The 12,891-nt window shown below is 44.0% G+C and overlaps 1 protein-coding gene and 1 long non-coding RNA gene across 6 annotated transcripts in view; one reads left to right on the forward strand and one right to left on the reverse strand.

Moving 5' to 3' along the window:
• The window catches only part of LOC132542030 (uncharacterized), a 139,513-nt gene that overhangs the window by 25,678 nt on the left and 100,944 nt on the right, over positions 1-12,891 (forward strand). The gene's annotated exons all lie outside the window — the stretch shown is intronic.
• SMYD4 (SET and MYND domain containing 4) overlaps positions 1-12,891 on the reverse strand; it is a 79,406-nt gene that overhangs the window by 23,239 nt on the left and 43,276 nt on the right. Inside the window, exons 5-9 of one of the 5 annotated variants that reach the window (XM_060204136.1) lie at positions 11,877-12,040; positions 7,640-7,772; positions 6,219-6,335; positions 5,513-5,636; positions 1,746-4,352 (exon numbers count right to left, since the gene is read on the reverse strand). In XM_060204136.1, the coding sequence (XP_060060119.1) occupies positions 4,199-4,352; positions 5,513-5,636; positions 6,219-6,335; positions 7,640-7,772; positions 11,877-12,040 (692 nt within the window). In that variant the 3' untranslated portion in view covers positions 1,746-4,198. Of the gene's footprint in view, positions 1-1,745; positions 4,353-5,512; positions 5,637-6,218; positions 6,336-7,639; positions 7,773-11,876; positions 12,041-12,891 lie in introns of those variants that run through there. The other 4 variants (XM_060204134.1, XM_060204132.1, XM_060204133.1 and 1 more) reach the window with 4 other exon arrangements.

The following is a 12,891-nucleotide window of genomic DNA, read 5'->3' on the forward strand; positions in this document are numbered from 1 at the left end:
GACTCTCCCAGTCAAGTGATTGCCTCATGGCAATACGACACACGAACAGACTGGAAGTAATGTATAACTCCAAGAAATAATTCCTTATTTCATGGACCCTTTAAAGAAAGCTCTCAAGTACATATAACTTTGAACCAAATAAGTGAATTTTTTGAAAATCTGTTTATTTCATTTCAACTAATTAATTTTACCTGCTTAGCTCTAGCTTATGGTGGTGCTAGGGACTGAACCTGGAATCTTTGTGCCTTAAGCATGAAAGGCTCTTTGCATAACCATTGTGCTATCTATTCAGCCCCCAAATATGTAAATATTTCTAAACATTTTGTTGTTATTGCACTGTTTAACTGGTTTATGGTGGTGCCAAGGATTGAATCTGAGACCTCCAGGACCTCAAGCTTAAAAGCCAGTTACAAAACAAGAATTTATCAAGAACAATGAACCCACCTTCTCTGACCCATCTTGGACAGAGCTAGAAGGAATTATGTTAAGTGAGCTAAGTCAGAAAGATAAAGATGAGTATAGGGTGATCCCATTCATCAACAGAAGTTGAGAAAGAAGATCTGAAAGGGAAACTAAAAGCAGGTTCTGACTAAATTGAAAGTAGGGCACCAAAGTAAAAACCCTGTGGTGAGGGGCAGGATGGACATGCGGTTTCCTGGGCCGGTGGGTGGGATGGGACACAGTCTTTTGGTGGTGGGAATGGTGTTTATGTACACTCCTAGTAAAGTGTAGTCATATAAATCACTAGTTAATTAATATGAGAGGGGGAAAATTAATTGTATGTCTCAAAGTTTTTAAAACACAGACTAAGTCTTTTTAATATATAGGCTATGTACTTGATATGCAGACTCTCTCAAAAGCCTAGACCAAGTTGATCAGAGGCAACCAGTGGCACAGCTATTTACAAGATACTGGGTACTATACAGCAAACCCTAACAAAAGGACTTTTCAAAGTTAACCCAATTACCAAATAATGTGATGATAACATTAACTATTTATTGTCTTTCTGAACCCTAAGACAGCAGGAACCTCACATCTCCACTATAGAGCCTATATTTCCCCCAGTCCTGGAACCTTAGGATAGGGCCCACTTTCCCGCATGCCTCTCCTAATCCATATCAAATAATATTGCAACTGCCGATCGCAACCTAATCAATGCAACGATTGCCACCTCAACATGCTTCAGCTCAGACTGTGTCCAGAGACTTCACATGTGGAATGACAACCCTTCAGCTTCATTACTCAGGTGAGACCTTTCCTTTCATAATATTCTCTAATTCCATCCCAGGTGGTTCACTTTCTAACAAAGTCCCAAAACCTAGATATAGACCAGGTTCTGTGAGAGAGAGCATATGTTCACACGTATCCATAAACTACTGCAAAATATATACCTGAAAGCAGTACACTAGAGTTTGCAGTGAGTACCTCCCTAACACTTCCTCTCCACTATTCCAAGCTTTGGGTCCATGATTGCTCAACAATTTGTTTGGCTTTGTATGTTAACTCTCTCTTCAGCCACCAGGTTCCAGATGCCATCAGGATGCCGGCCAGGCTTCCCTGGACTGAAAACCCCACCAATGTGTCCTGGAGCTCTGCTTCCCCAGAGACCCACCCTACTAGGGAAAGAGAGAGGCAGACTGGGAGTATGGACTGACCAGTCAACGTCCATGTTCAGCGGGGAAGCAATTACAGAAGCCAGACCTTCCACCTTCTGCAACCCACAACGACCCTGGGTCCATGCTCCCAGAGGGATAGAGAATGGGAAAGTTATCAGGGGAGGGAATGGGATATGGAGACTGGGTGGTGGGAATTGTGTGGAGTTGTACCCCTCCTACCCTATGGTTTTGTTAATTTTTCCTTTCTTAAATAAAAAAATAAATAAATAAAAAAGAATTTAGGACTAAATTTTATATGATTCTATGCTTTTTTTCTTTTTCTTTCTTTCCTCTTTCCTGTCCTCTCCCCTCCCCGACCTCCGAGTATTTTCAGCTCTGGCTTATGGTGGTGTTGGGGGTTTAACCTGGGACCTTGGAATCTCAGGAATAAAGATCTGCTGTGTAACTGCTGTGTTATCTGCCAAGACCTTTATCTCTTTTATTGAAAGGTCTGTTTTATGAAAGAGAGACCAGGATACTATGGCTCACACATGATTCTGGGGAGACACGGGGGCCTCCTGCAGCCAGGAATACCCACTATCCACTGACCACCTCCCCAGATGATTTTTTTTTCCCTTGAAAAAGTTCTACCAAAAAATCTCAATGGTTACTGAAGTGAGTTAGCAGAAAGGAATATAAATGAGATTCACAAGTGTCAGTCAGAGGGCTGTGTACTACATGCTCAGCTTCCTGCAAAGTTACTGCCAGGCGTCTTCAGGGTTATTCATTTCCTGATTACAATTCTGTGGCAACCAACAGGTACTTCTTGGGCATTTCCAAAGTGGGCAAGCTCTCAAAGCAGTATGAATATGTTATTATTTTTCTTTCTTTTTTCCACTGCCACCAGGGTTCTTTCTGGAGCTCAGTGTCTGCAAGATGAGTCGACTGCTCCAGGTGGCCATTAAAGAAAAAAAGGACATTTTTAATTTTTTTAATTTAGTTTGAATAGATACAGAGAGAAATTGAGAAGGAAGGGGAAGATAGAAAAGGAGAGAGAGGGAGCCAGGCAGTGGTGCACCTGGTTAAACACAATTACAGTGAGCAAGGACCCAGGTTCAAGCCCCTGGTCCCCACCTGCAGGGGGAAAATCTTTACAAGTGGTGAAGCAGGGCTGCAGGTGTCTCTCTACCTCTTTCCCCTTCAGTCTCACCCTCCTCTATAAAAAGTGTCTCTATCCAATAAATACATAAATAAAAAAATATATTTAAAAAAAGGAAAAGGAGAAAGACATCTGTGTACTGCTTCACCACTCAGAAAGCTTCACTCGTTTTCAAACCTCATCAGAACCACTTAGTTACTAGAGGTGATAGAACAGGGTGCAGGCCCAAAGACCCTTCTCACAGAGCTGCTCTGAGATTACTGCTACACACCCAGATGGAAAGGAGCCATCATTTCCACCTTCTAGCTCAAGCTTGGAACCATAAGCAGCAGTGCTCAGCATCTTCTGAACCACATCCCATCCCCCAGTGTTTTTACCTAGTCAGTATTTCCTCTGCTAGTTTAGGGAGGCCTGATAGAATTAGCAGTCTTGGGAGTCAGGTGGTAGCGCAGAGAGGAGGGGAGAAAAAGAGGGGGGGAGAAAGACACCTGCAAACCTGCTTCACCACTTGTGAAGTGCCTTCTTTGCAGATGGGGAGCCGGGGCCCTCAAACCGGGATCCTTATGCCAGTCCTTGCGCTTTGTGCCACATGTGCTTAACCCGCTGCACTACAGCCCGACTCCCTTTTTTCAATTAAAAAAATTTTAAAAAATATTTATTTTCCCTTTTGTTGCCCTTGTTGTTTTATTGTTGTAGTTATTATTGGATAGGAAAGAGAGAAATGGTGAGAGCAGGGGAAGAGAGAGAGGGGGAGAGAAAGATAGACACCTGCAGACCTGCTTCACTGCCTGTGAAGTGACTCCCCTGCAGGTGGGGAGCTGTGGCTCGAACTGGGATCCTTACGCAGGTCCTTGTGCTTTGCTTGAAGTGTGCTTAACCTGCTGTGCTACCGCCCGACTCCCACTTGACAAGTTTTAACAAAGGATCCGAGGAAGCCAGCTGTCACAAATGAAACCATGTCTCCTGAGGTGAGGAGCCTTGCTTTATAATTACTTTTCAATTACAATACAACTATGCAAGTTTATGTTCCCACTGGAGTGGTACACAGCATTTCATTACTACCAGAAACCATCCAGTGTTCCAGGGAAGCAGACTATCATCGTTTAGTGAGGTGGAGTCTAGCCAACACCCCAGGCTAACCTTCAGCTGCCTGTGGATCAGCTAAAATGCTTTTCAAGGGCTTAGGTTCTCTGGATACTGGTTTTAAGTTATTTTCTGGGAACTGGGGTGTTTTTACTGCAGGGGAGTTAACTGTTTCAGGAAATAGGAGTGAAAATAGATGAGTGTCTTCTCTCCAACTGCAACGATGTCCAAGTCCTTCCCTCCCCTCATGCACTAAGCTGGGACTGACAGGCAAGTCCTGTATTGGCCGGTGACAGCCCAGCAGCCAGGGCACTGCTTTAACTCCTCTTCCTTGGGCTACTTTCCGGTGGGCTGAAGTTCCCTACATTGAAGGTCCTCCAGGAATAGGTGACAAGTCCAGCAAACAGGATTTCATCTTTTGAAGCTCCTGGATCTCATCATCCCAAGGGCCACAGTGTATCAACAGGACCTTTTCTGCCTTTTGTATTGTACTCAGGGCTTCGGTTATTGCAAACCTGAATCAGAGAAGGTTAAGATGAGTTGAATATACTCATTCAATTAAGCAAATGTTACTCAAGGGGTTAATTTATACTCCTTAATGAATATAAAGATACGTATGATTATCTTTGTCCTCAAGGACTGTGTAAATTAGAAAAGTCCATAAGACACTTCAACAAGTAGTCTACATGGCAGAGTTTGAGAAAAAAGTAATAGGAAAAAATATAAAATATTTCAAGATCCTGAGGAACAGGGAACTCTCAAGTGTGAATCTGATAGATACACAGCAAAGCTTCCTCAGGAATCTCATCAGAGGGCAAACACGCATATTCCTTAACTAACTCTGTAAGCCTCTTCTCTCTCTGATGGAAGAAGCTGCCTCCGTGTCTTGGGGATCATGCCCATGCACCACCCATAATCTTAGAATGAAACCTCAATCATGCTTTTACACCAAAGTATACCAATGGCAGCTTTATCAAGGCTGGAGGTATTCCATCTAGAAATACAAACAAGACAGTCTCCCAGTGATCTCAGTTCCAAAAGAGAATGCGGCATCAACTCATCAGTTTCATATTTTGTCAGTTGAATGACCATCAGGACAGGGCTTCTCAGCTTTGACACTACTGGCATTTTGGGCCAGTTAATTCTTGGCGGTGGTGGGGCCGTCCTGTGCATTGTATATTTGGAATCATTCGTGGCTTCCATACACCCAGATGTACTGAATCACGGCAATAAAAAATGTCTCTAGACGTTGCCAGATGCCCACGGGGAGGGGAAAGATAACTCTTGCTTGAAAACAGCTGCTTTAAAAGGACTGGGAGCAAGAGGTGGAAGAGTGCCTGGAGTTGTGGGTGCCGGGAATGAGCGCATTCAGAGAGAAATGAGTAACTGGGGGGACTTTGGAGAACTGTGTGATGGTGGTGGTGAGGCTACTTGGCAATTTTTTTCCTAGGAACCTCCCTTCTGAGCTAACAGCTTTCCCTATATCTTCCAGGAGGAAAACCCTAAAGCTTCAAGTCTGTAAGCAAAACAGAAGGGAAGGATTTATCCTAAAGGGGAAGTAAAGAATTTTCAACAGGCTCAAAAAACACCAGAGGAAGGAAGTAATATACAGAAGGGTCTAATAAAAGGCAGAACTGTTGTGCACTGGCAAAGTGCTACCCACCCAGAGACGTACCCATTGAAAAAGACCTGTGCCAGCTTGAAGAGCTCATGGCCCATTTCAATGCTGGATGGCCCATGGCGAAGCTCAACTACTCGGAGACTCTTCTGGAGATGGGCAGCAGATTTCTGCCAGTCCCCTGCAAGACAAGAAAATCTGGTTCGTGGCCCAGGAAGTGGTGCAGAGGATGACAACCTGGGCTCTCAAGCATGAGGTCCTGAATGCAGTCCCTGGCATTGCATGTACCAGAACGGTGCTCTGGTTCTCTATCTCCCTCAAAAAAATATATATCTTTAAAAAGAAAGAAGAAGAAGAAGAAGAAGAGGAGAAGGGAAGAAAGGAAGATAGAAGAAAATCTGGTTCTTAAAAAAGAACACGGTCAACTGTGAATGGACACTTTTTTTTATATATATATTTATTCCATTTTGTTGCCCTGGATGGACACTTTAAAGGTGAGGGAAACTAAGTGAAGAAGGGGAGCAGACTTGGTCGAAAGATGAATTGAGGGGGTGGGGGGTGGGGAGAGCATAATGGTCATACAAAAGACCTTTATTCCTGAGGCTCCAAAGTCCCAGATTCAATTCCTCATACTATCATAAGCCAGAGCGATGCAGTGCTCTGGCAAGATAAACAAATAAATACCCCACCAGATGAGTCAGTGTGACGACCACGTACACAGTACTGATCTGCTCCTCAGAGTAGAAATGAAGGCGCACCATACCTGCAGCAGCATAGGCCTGTGCCAGGTTATCCTCGACCTCCCCCATCACAGTGTGTTCTTCACACAGGAAGCGCTCAGCTTCACGCTGGCACCCCAACAGCAGCGGGACGGCTTGCTCTAGCAATTTAGAAGAAAGTGACCTCATTACAAACCAAGACACAGCTTTAGAAATGAGATGCTGGCTCTTCAGCTTATATCTGTTAGGATGGATATGGAAAGTCAGTTTGTCTCCTTGAGTTGTCACCCACTCGCAATGTCTGTCCCCCTAGATCTGCTGTCCTCTTATGCATTCTCTTTCATCAGGAAAATGTGCTGGGCGAGGCCTCTCCATACTGACTCGAAGTTTCTAACTTTAGTATGAAATGAAATGGCTACATTCCTCAGTGGTCATTAGTCCTCTTGACTCAACATTTGAGTAAAGGTCAACTGTCCTAAAGTAGGAAAAATAAATTCCTGCAATGTTAAGCTCTGAGACAGAGTTTTCAAAGGTAAGGAGGAGCTCCACAATGAAAAGTGCAGGATGGTTGTGTAGGATGAGGTGGGAGGGTTGGGCAGATAGCATAATGGTTATGCAAACAGACTCTCATGCCTGAGACTCCAAAGTCCCAGGTTCAATCCCCTGCACCACCACTAGTCAGAGCTGAACAGTACAGTGGGGTACTGGTTAAAAAAAAAAGAAAGAAAAAGAGGGAGTCAAGCGATAGCGCAGCGGGTTATGCGCAGGTGGTGCAAAGGACCTGCATAAGGATCCCAGTTCAGGCCCCTGCTCTCCATCTGCGGGGGAGCCGCTTTACAAGCAGTGAAGGAGGTCTGCCAGTGTCTTTCTCTCCCCCTCTGTCTTCTCCTCCTCTTTCCATTTCTCTCTGTCCTATCCAGCGACACCAATAACAACAATAATAACTACAACAATAAGACAACAGGGGCAACAAAAGGGAATAAATAAATGAATAAATATTTTTTAAAATCTTTAGAAAAAAAGAATAAGGAAAGTGTAGGATGAAGTCTATCCCCTGGGCATAGGTCCCACTACTCTCTAGGAGAGAGATGAAGTCCTGAGGAGGGCAGAACAATCTCTACAGGAAGTCAGCTCCCTGGGCTCTGGAGTCCACATAAAATGACACTGTGTTCTGGATCTGCACAAACTCCAGGCTGTCAGAGATAACCCTGTCTCCATCAGAGGGTACTTAACTTAGGTTATCTGACGCACATGCAAACAACAGTTTAATTCATTTGGCCCCTTCACAAAGACACAGCACTGGGCTGCTTAGGGTTTGGTCTCTTGGCTTACATAGCCATCTTGTGGCTGGCATGGGAATAATTCAGTTTAATTCTTCAATCATCACAGTATCCTTGAGTCCAAGGTGATGCAGAAAGACTAAAAGGGAAGGGTCTGGAGGATCGAAGCAGAAAGTCAGTCTCACCTAGTTGACCCTTCCTGAGAAGCTTCTGGGCCATCCCAATTTGCTGCTGAAGGTCCTGTAACCGCGAGTCTAGGTGGTCCCTCCTGACTGATTCCATACAAGGTGTGTTGCCACAGCTCAGCACGTTACTGCCCTGTGGAAGTTGGTTTTATCTTTAACCTTTTATTTTAAAAAATTACATTTATTGTGGCACAAAGCGCAAGGACCAGCATATGGATCCCAGTTTGAGCCCCTGGCTCCCCACGTGTAGGGGAGTCACTTCACAAGTGGTGAAGCAGGTCTGCAGGTGTCTATTTTTTTCTCCCCCTACCTGTCTTCCCCTCCTCTCTCCATTTCTCTCTGTCCTATCCAACAACATTTCTCTATTTCTCTCTGTTCTATCTAACAACAACTACATCAATAACAACAGCAATAATAACTACAACAATAAAACAACAAGGGCAACAAAAGGGAATAAGTAAATAAGTATTAAAATTATATTTATTATTCTTTTTAATTTGATAGGACAGAGAGAAGTTGAAAGGGAATGGAGATGGAGAAAGACACCTGTAGCACTGCTTCATCACTTGTGAAGTTTCCCTGCTGCAGCTGGAGGCTGGGGGCTTGAACATGGTAACGTGTGCTCAACCAGGTGCAGCACCCACCACCCAGTGGTCCTATCTTTATTCACACAGCAGAGTATACTAGCAACACTGAAAGTGCTCACATTATGATTGCTCCATAGCTTCTTTTTCTTATTAATGATTTAATAATGATTGACAAGATTGTGTGATAAGAGGAGTACAATCCCATACAATTCCCACCACCAGAGTTCTATATCCCCCCCCCCTTTTGGAAGCGTCCTTATTCTTTATCTCTCTGGGAGTATGAACCAAAGGTCTCTATAGAGTGCAGAAGGTGGGAGGTCTGGCTTCTGTCATTGCTTCTCTGCTGGACATGGGTGGATCCATACTCACAGCCTGTTACTCTCTTTCTCTAGTGGGGTAGGCTCTGGGGAGGTGGGGTTCAGGACACATTGGTGAGGTGCTCCATAGCTTCTAACTCTACTGAAGTAAAGGGACCACCAGCAATGTACTATGATCAAAACCCCACTGAATTTGGTTGAATAGAAACAATTCTTTTTTTTTTTGTAAATTTTTTGTATTTATTTATTTTCCCTGTTGTTGCCCTTGTTTTATTGTTGTTGTTACTGATGTCCTTGTTAGATAGGATAGAGAGAAATGGAGAGAGGAGAGGGGAAGACAGAGAGGGGGAGAGAAAGATAGACACCTGCAGACCTGCTTCACCGCTTGTGAAGCGACTCCCCTGCAGGTGGGGAGCCGGGGGCTCGAACCAGGATTCTTAGGCTGGTCCTTGCTCTCTGCGCTATGTGCGCTTAACCTGTTGCACTACCACCCGACTCCCGAATAGAAACAATTCTAATGAAAGCAGTAGTGATCCCATACTAAGATTTAATTTTTTAAATGCTTATTTATTCCCTTTTGTTGCCCTTTGTTGTAGTTATTATTGTTGTTGTTATTGATGTCGTTGTTGTTATTGATGTTGTCGTTGTTGGATAGGACAGAGAGAAATGGAGAGAGGAGGGGAAGACAGAGAGAGGGAGAGAAAGACAGACACCTGCAGACCTGCTTCACTGCTTGTGAAGCGACGCCCCTGTGGGTGGGAGGCCGGGGGAGACTTAATCTTTGCAGTTAAACTGGCACAGTGGGCCGGGGAGCTAGCACAGTGGTTTACGCAGCAGATTCTCATGCCTGAGGTTCAGAGGCCAGATTCAATCCTCAGCACCACCATAAGCACTGCTCTGGTAAAAACAAAAAACAAACAAACAAAAGCACAATCTCTTTCTTGCTCTTTTCTCCTCTTTTTAGTGCTCAATTTCTTTCCATCCTTAAAACCCCTCTTTTATTTTCCTTTGGGGCCAGGGGTTTAGATGACAGACAATTCCAGTGATTATATATAAAAAAAAAAAAAAGAAGAAAGAAAAGAAAAGTAATAGGATAAGATGTTAAGTGAGGCCTCCCACATTGGATCTTCAGTTTGCAACTTCAGCTTTCTAACACCACCAGTTCTATATCTCACCTGTGATTCCTGTAAGAATACTGACCTCACACATAGGTGGACTTAAGTAACAAAGCAAGGGAAAATACAAGGTGAAACTTTAATGAACTATGATTTTAATTTTTTAAATCATAGCTCTGGTTTATGGTAGTTCTGGGGAATTAAACCTGGGACCTGGGAGCTTCAGTCACGAAAAGTCTTTCGCATAGCCATTATGCTGTCTCCCCCACCTTCTAAAAATTTTAATATGAGAGAAACCAGAGCACTGCTAATCTCTGGCTTATGCTGGTGCCAGGGAATGAACCTGGGGCCTCTGTGACTTCAGGCAGGCAAGTCTGGTGCACAAACCTCAGTAAAATCTCCTGGGCCCTAATTAGTTATGGTTTATTGTAGCAGACCCCACAGACTCTTTAGGGGCCCAGTAGAGAGGAGGTTAAAAGATGGTAGGGACTCAATGATCTACGGAAGAGGGAGAAGGCAAGTTGGTGGAGGCTGTGGAGTGCTGACGTCTATCACCGGGAGCTATGAGACTGTACACCTGGAATGATAATAACCTTTCATTTTTTCTACTAGGGCTGTCACAGGGGCTCTGTCTACATGTTAAAGCCACTGTTTCTGGTGCTCCCCCATTTCTCTTTCCCCTTCCTTCCTCCCTTTTTTCCTATAGACAGAAAAAGAGAAGGAGGGAAAGATAAAGACAGACATCTATAGCACTGATACCCAGCTCATGAAGCTTCCCCACTCTGCAAGTGGGGACTGGGGGTTTGAACCTGGGTCCTTGTATAGTGTAATGTGTGTGCTCTACCGGCTTTGCCACTGCCCAGCCTCAATAATAGCCTTGTAAATGAGCATTCCCCAATAAAGTGATCTTAAATTATTGTTATTTAAAGTTTTATTTATTTATTAGTGAAAAAGATAGGAGGAGAGAGAGAGAGAGAAAGACTAGAACCAGACATCACTCTGGTACATGTGCTGCTAGGGATTGAACTCAGGACCTCATGCTTGAGAGTCCAATGCTTTATTCACTGTATCACCTCCCAGACCACAATCTTCAACTATTTTTTAAGTTTGAGAAAAAAGTAAACAAACAAAAAAACATGGGGGTCAGGCGGTAGCACAGTGGGTTAGGTGCACATGGCGCGAAGTGCAAGGACCAGCCTCAGGATCCCAGTTTGAGCCCTCAGCTCCCCATCTGCTGAGGGGTCACCTCACAAGTGGTGAAGCAGGTCTGCAGGTGTCTTTCTATCCCCCTCTCTGTCTTCCCCTCCTTTCTCGATTTCTCTCTGTCCTATCCAACAACATCAATGATAACAAAATGAGAAAAAAAAAATGACCTCCAAGAACAGTGGATTTGTGGTGTAGGTATGATAACCCTGGAGGCAAAAACAAAAATACAAAAACAAACAAACAAAAAACACAGTACATCCTGTGACAGAGGAGAAAAATCTCTAAGGTGGATATTTACTCTTTTTTTTTTTTTTTTAAGATGCTGAGTTATTTAGCAATGCCAATCAGTTTTCTCCTGAGGATTCTCTCCTTTTCTCAACTCCCACAGGCAGTGTTGGTAGGTAAGAGCTCAGATCCGGCCCATTCTTTTGGCCCCGTTGTCTGAAGGAAAATTATGTGGAGGTTCTGGGATGTTCCTTCAGCTACAGGTATTGGGTCATTGAAATATAATTTTTGTCCAGGCTGCTACTATAAGAGTGGCACAGTTTTCTGCCCTCTAGGGCAAGGAGGTTATAGAACTGGAGCTACTTGAAGTCATACTGCTACCACAAGAGGGAAACCTGTGTGAAGATGAGGATAACAGAAAGTGGAGTTAATGGAGGTGGAGAGAAATGCTGAGTCTTTGTGATGACCTGGGCAAAGCTGCACTTGAAGAACACCTAGCCTGGGGACTTTTAGTGATTTGTTTGAGCAAGGAAAGTCTTTAGTCTTCTCCTCTCTTCTTAAGGCAGTCCAGGTGGAATTTTCTGTTATTTGTAAGAGAAAAACTAAATTCAACTTTTCCCTGTGGTTCCTGCAGAAGGGCAATCAGTGTGTGGGGGAGATAGACTGAAAGAGAAGAGGCACTACTGGCCTCTGCAGATGTAAGCCCCAATGGCTTCTTTCTAAAGATCCAAGTCCTTTGGGTTGGATATCTGGCTTGTAGGAAGAGTAGAGAAGACAGAAGACTTACCTGTAAGGGTGTTCTGCATCTGTTACAACAGAATCCTTCCCACCTGGGCCCTGTACCAATTCTGTGCTTCTCATTTTGGCAAGCTGGGCAGGTGCAGTCAAAGAAGTACTGAGACCTCAGTTTCTGCTGTCTTTTAGCAACAGCCATTCTGCTCTCATGAGGGCCTGTAGAGACCAGCACATTTGGTCAACATTTAAAACAAAGAATAGTCAAGGGGGGCAGGCAGTAATGCAAGTTCCAATGTGCAAGGATGCTAGTCTCCACCTGCAGGGGGAAGCTTCACAAGCAGTGAAGCAGTGCTGCAGGTCTGTCTCTTTCCCCACCCCCCTTCACTCTCAATTTCTGTCTCTATCCAAAATAAATAAATTAACTTAAAAAAAAAAACAGGAAGAGGGAGTCTGGCAGTAGTGCAGTGGGCTAAGCGCATGTGACGCGAAGCGCAAGGATCGGCGGAAGGATCCCGGTTCGAGCTGCTGGCTCCCCACCTGCAAAGGCACCCCTTCACAGGTGGTGAAACAGGTCTGCAGGTGTCTATCTTTCTCTCTTCCTCTCTGTCTTCCCCTTCTCTCTCCATTTCTCTCTGTCCTATCCGACAACAATAATAACTACAACAATAAAAAAAGAGGAATAGGCACTTCTGAAAAAACTTTATAGCTTAGCAGAGGGTCTTATTAATTATTCATAATGTGATACTCTTTTTTTTTTCCTTTTCCCTAAAGATCTATTTGCTAATGAGAGAGAAAACCGCAGCATCATTCTGGCATATGAGGTGCTGGAGTTTGAACCCAGGATCTCATGTCTATAAGTTCTTGTGCTTCTCTATACTGTCCCCGCCTCCCAGGTCTCAGATGGGCACTCTTTACAAAAACATTTGTGGAACTTGAAATAGAGAATACATTTTAAAGTCGCAAGGGAGGAATGAAGCCAAAAAAGTGTTCTTAGCCCATTTCAGAATAGGAAATGCATAGGGATTAAGCAGTGAGTAATGTAATAGTTTAGAAACAATAAGGCCCTA

Source organism: Erinaceus europaeus, chromosome 12 (genome assembly GCF_950295315.1).
Source record: "Erinaceus europaeus chromosome 12, mEriEur2.1, whole genome shotgun sequence".
NCBI lineage: Eukaryota > Metazoa > Chordata > Mammalia > Eulipotyphla > Erinaceidae > Erinaceus > Erinaceus europaeus.